The 5,469-nt window shown below is 47.9% G+C and overlaps 1 protein-coding gene across 1 annotated transcript in view; it reads left to right on the forward strand.

Moving 5' to 3' along the window:
* Positions 1-2,258, forward strand: part of EIF3L (eukaryotic translation initiation factor 3, subunit L) — a gene marked incomplete at its 5' end in the record, with an annotated part of 9,945 nt that extends 7,687 nt beyond the window's left edge. Inside the window, 3 exon segments of the mRNA XM_010009222.1 lie at positions 1-204; positions 1,180-1,260; positions 2,001-2,258. The exon segment at positions 1-204 is cut by the window's left edge and continues 30 nt beyond it. Coding sequence (XP_010007524.1) covers positions 1-204; positions 1,180-1,260; positions 2,001-2,039 — 324 coding nt within the window.
* Positions 2,259-5,469: the final 3,211 nt, after the last annotated feature.

Below are 5,469 nucleotides of genomic sequence, written 5' to 3' on the forward strand. Positions count from 1 at the left end.
TCGACCATTCGTAGCTTCCTCAAGCTCTACACCACCATGCCTGTGGCGAAGCTGGCTGGCTTCTTAGATCTTACAGAGCAGGAGTTTCGTATCCAACTGCTCGTCTTCAAGCACAAGATGAAGAACCTGGTATGGACCAGTGGCATATCTGCCCTGGATGGGGAGTTCCAGTCTGCCTCTGAGGTTGACTTCTATATTGACAAGGTTGGTATCTGCCTCTTGCTGGCTAGAAAATTCCTTTCACCCTGGAAATTCTGGAAGTGGCAGCACCTAGTTTTGCTCCAGTCTGTGGGAAACATCCCTTCCTTCTTTGCCATGTGAAGGGCTTGGCTGCCCACAGTGAAGTCACAGCCCTGCTTAATAAGAGTGTCAGTGGATGAACAGTGGTGGGATGTCACAGGCCCTGTTGGCAGCCATCATACCTAAAAAACAAAGGTCCTAGATTTCTTCCCCAGGACAGAGGGAACTATTTGTCTGTCAGTGTTCTCGGGAGGTGACAGCTGGAACACCTCCTGAGATGTCATTGTGTTAAGTGGGACTGTCAGCTTTGTAGGTCTCCCCCATATCTTTCCTTTGCTTGACAAAGCAGGGATGTTACTTGATCATGTTACGGGTCTGGTTTTCACTGGAGCAGCACTTAGTTCTGTCTGCTCAAGGAGGAGTCTAAACACAAGGTAGCGTCCTGTCACCATCCTGCCCTTGGAGCTGCAGGCAGCCAGAAGCATAGCAAACAGTCTTTTAGGACTTCATTTTCAGATAAAATAGCAGTAACCATTAGGTTTCTTGCTAGGAGGGATAACAGGTTGCCCCTTGTTTTCTTGGTCTTTAGAGCAGACCTCTTCTTGCAAGGTCTCATGCTGTGTCTCAGCCTACCTCTCCTGGTAGACAGCATGACTATTAGCTGCTGGTAAAGGGAAGCAGAGCATGAGTCGGGGTTGGGGCTGTCAAACTGCTGCAAAGAGAGACAAAAATAGGCAGTGTGCAAGAATGTGGGAAGTGAATGCAGAGTGAGTTTAGGACCCATCCCAGACAAAGGTGTAGGGGAGGCAGCCACAGAGAATTGAATGGTTGCTGTGGTACTAGCACAGCTCAGGTATGTGTGGTGCTGAACTGAAGCCCCTTTGGTTGCTCCTCAAGTTTTGCAGTCCTTTTCCTGACCTCATGCTGTCCCCTTTTCAGGACATGATCCATATTGCAGACACGAAGGTTGCTCGACGCTATGGGGACTTCTTCATCCGTCAGATCCACAAGTTTGAGGAGGTGAGGCCTGAGCAGGATTGCTGTATATTTCTGTAGGAGAAGTGGGTCAAGCACTAGAAGCATTGGGCTGTGCAGCCCCTGGAGGAGCCACACTTGTGTGACACAGCTGCCGTGATGCCTTGTGGGGATGAGCCCCAACTCTGCAAGGCACTGGCAAAGGCAGGTGGTTTCAGCAGCAGCTGCTGGCCTGTGAAGAATGGTATGGTTATGTGTGAGAAGCGCTCCTCTGAGCCACACTGGAAAAGGAGGGGTTTGCTGTCCAAAGGCACTGACTCCGTTGTCCCCAGCCAAGTGTGATGTTCCTGTCAGTAACATAATCAAATTTGTATCCCTGCCTTCTTAACTATGGCTCTAGAAAGTGGTGTCAAAGATTTCTTGAGCACGGATGACTTCAGTGTTGTGCTCAGCCAGGAGGTGACATTCTGTCACTGCTCTGCATTCCCGACAGAAGCTGCTGTGCACTGGAAACGTAGGCAGGAAAAACCTGTGATGTGGGGACCTCAGCAATACAGGGTTGTGATACCACTGTTAGAAGTTTGTACCCTCTCTTCTCCCCTCCTCTGCTATCTTGGAGGGGAGAAGGCAATTTTAGTGGTTCCCCTTCTACTTTGCACACTACCTGCACTTGTAAAAAAGCTCTTTTTGTTAGCAAGTTGGAGAGGAAGGAGTCAAGGCATTGGATAAAGTAGTGTATATCAATCACTGTGTATTTTTCTTACATTTGTTTTCTCTAATTCCAGCTGAATCGGACCCTGAAGAAGATGGGCCAGAGACCATAGAATTCCTGTGGATGCAGTGATTGGCCTGAGCAGAGAAGTGGGTGGGAGAGATTATTCTCTCTGTGGCAAGGGAGGGGAACTCAGGGTTCTGGCATTTCTGGAATCTCCTGTGACTCTGAAGGGTTTTTGTACTTAGATAAGCAGAATCATTTGGCTCAAGTTACCCTATAGAGGACAAGACATCTAATAAATGAGTGGAATTTTCCTGGTGAGCATTCAGTATCTGATGTACTAATTTATTTTTCCTCCGTGGAAGAATATAATTGCATCTGGAGACACGGGCACCTGCTGTTGGTGTGTGCTGTGTTTAGTCCATGCTGTTGCAGGTAGCAATGGGGAGCAGATCTCTGGTCGTGCTCTGTAAAGGCACTGCACACAGCGAACAGGGAGAGCTCAGAACTGATTAACAAGGACAAAATGAGCTGTTCCACAGTGTTTCCCAAGGATATTGAAAGAGATACAAGCTATTGTTGTATCTTCTAGCTCTTGCCCCGCACATGGAGTAAACCTGAGTTGTAGTTGTTTTCCTAGAAGGTTACATTTTTGCCTTCCCATCCTCTTTTATTTTTTAGTTGCTATGAAATAGAAATGCTCCAAAGTGGATTGACATATTTTTAAAGGAAGGGGGAGGACTTTTGTGAACATTAAACCAATATTACCTTTGGTCATTTAATGAGATTTCCTTGCTGGAGGTTGTTTTTTTTGTAGCACAAGTGGTGCCCAAGTCCTGGCCCGTAATTTAATGGAGTTCCCTTTCTCTAGAAAATTCCCTGAGGGTGTTTCATTTATTAAACCCCTTTAAATGCTAATTTTCCCAGCTCTCCAGCCACTTTGGATTCTTCAAGGCAAACTTGCAGTGCCTTGAAATAGAAAACTACCCCAGGAAAGGGGAATCAAGGGCCTGTAAATATTGGGAAAGAGAATGCAAAGAATGAATTGCTTCTCATCTGCCTTCCACACCCTCTCTCCCCTCTCCTTTTGCTGTCTTTAAATCATTTGGTGTTTGAGTGGTAGAAACAGGTGCAAAAGGAGAACCTGTGTGTATAATAGGACAGCTTCACAAAGCGTGCTTCGCACACACCATCTGCCTCTTTGTACCTCTCCCTCTCATTCCTTTCCACTGAGAGAGGGGTCCTGGCAGGCCCTCTTGGCTACATATGTGATTCTGTTTAGAAATCGGGAATAATTAGCCTTTGTTGGATTATATGCCATGTCTGAATGAGAGTCAAGTTTCTAGTGTCCTAGATACAGCTCAGAAGTAAACTCTGTTTCCTTCCCGTCACAAAGTCATGTAACTCAGGCAGGCAGGGTACAGGCAGCACAGAGCGAGATTAAATGGGCTCCTGTTGGTCTTCTAACTGCTGCTGTTAGTGTAGTGCCTGCTAAGGATTTACTGCCTCCAGTTCTGAAGGGTTTGAGGACTAAGATGCCACTGCATTGCACAGGAGCTGGGCTCATACCAAGCAAATCCACTCCTTTTTATTTAAAGAGCTGGCACTTTTGCTTGTGTATATTTACCAACAGCAGCACAATGAGCATAGCTGTCAACAGCAACTCTCCCCCTACTTTCTTGTTATCCAAAAGCTAAATCTTTCCCAGAACGTGTGCTCAGCTACATGTGATATACAACAGGAAAACCGCTGGCAGGGCAGGATCCCCGTGATCAGTTCTATTTCACAGCATATAGCAAAGGAATCCAGTATGTTACTGGGATTTAGTCTGGTTTTAATTTACGATTGGCATGCCGGAATTACAGACTTGTAATGCATATATGTATCATCTTAAACACTCCAGTGGTTACAGGCTGTTCCCAGCTACGTGAATACGCTGCTGCTTGTGTTTGTGTCTGCCAGAGCTGCTTCCAGAGGATGCAGAGACCATCTGCCGGTCTGCCTGGCTCCATGCCTTGTCTAAGGGACCGCTGAAGGTTAACGGAGCGAGGCTGGCACTTGGTGGAACGGAGCCAGGAAGAGCTTGCAGCTCTCTCACAGAGCAGAAAGATGGGCTCAGCGAGCTGCAGTGCCTGGCACTGCTTGAAGCTCAAGGAGTGCAGGGTGTTCAGCAGCATCAACAGAGCCCTATCGCTGCTGGGCAGGCGTGCTGCAGGGAGGCAGGATGGCTTTGTTGGAGCTCCAGCCTTGCTGCCGTAGCAGGGTTTGGTTAGTGGAAGTGTTCTCAGGCAGTTCTGGTCAAAATAGTTTTTATCAGAGGGAACAATAGCACAGCGTTATCTGCTTTGTGTCTCTGCCTCTGACCTATAGTCATGAAGGGCCTGAGTGCGATTACAGACCGTGGAAGACACAGTCAAGAAAACATCCCTGATCCAGCTCTCCCTTAGGATACATCAGGAAGACACTGTCAGGCAGGTCTGCGGGATGCTGAGCAGCCAGCTCGGTCATTACAAACCCAAGACAATGCTTCATTTCCTTTTTCCCTGCATAGTAGTGTTTCTTGTGATTTACACCACAACTTATTTTGGGCACTGAAGGGGGAGGCTGTGGAAGCCATTCAGAGAGAATTTGTTTTTCTCTTGTTAAAGCTCTAGGGCCACGGAGAAATAGAATGTAACAGTGCAATAGAGGAAGGAGGGTGCCAAGTGTGAGATCTGACTGGAGAAAGGAATATATGTCTCATTAAAAATAAATAAATGGACAGAGGGGGCTCTTGCTGGCTTGGGACTGGCAGTAGTGAGCTCAGCATCAGTGTGATAGATGGGTCTTCCACTGCTATTGACCACCTTTGCCTGACTGAAAATGTAAAAGACAACGTGCAGCAAAATGGAGTTTAATAACATGCTCCCCCCTGCCCTTGTCAGACCATCACATTGAGCGTGCAAGCCAGCACTTGTGGCAATCCATCTCCTCTGTGTAGTGGGTTCCTGAGATTGTATCGCGCTCTTCCTCCACTTCTTCAGGGTTTCCTGTGAAGTGCTGCTGGTGACTCCAAGTGATCTCATTTTCAAAGCCCTTCCTGGCGCTGAGTCTACCCTGGGAGTCACCCACATACATCCCTCCTGTCCTCTGCTGCTGTGCCTTGTGTCTCCCACTGCGAGAACTGCTTGTGCCTGGAGCAGCCTTATGGCTGAGCCTGAAAAAGATCCAGAAATGACGTTCCCTCGTGCTTTTATTATTTAGCTGAAGTTAAACTTGAATTCGGTCCCAACTGTTTTCAGTTCCTTCTTGGAGTCCTCAGGGACTGCGTGGAAAAACAGGTTGCAACTTTTGTTCAGGGCTTTTCCCTGAGAAATGGACCTTCCCTGAGCTCTGGGAAGAGCAGTGGAGCGAATACCTCTCCCCAGCCTCCTGCCCTAACCTGGAAGCAGGAATTCCGTTGGGATTCCCCGTTCATGGGGGACCGCTCCATCCCCTTCCCTCCCGTGTGTCTCTCCTCTGCTCAGGCTCTCACTCTGCCGCCCCTTTCCCAGCCCTTC

This window comes from Nestor notabilis, unplaced genomic scaffold, assembly GCF_000696875.1.
Source record: "Nestor notabilis isolate BGI_N333 unplaced genomic scaffold, ASM69687v1 scaffold27532, whole genome shotgun sequence".
In the NCBI taxonomy this organism is placed as follows: Eukaryota; Metazoa; Chordata; class Aves; order Psittaciformes; family Psittacidae; genus Nestor; species Nestor notabilis.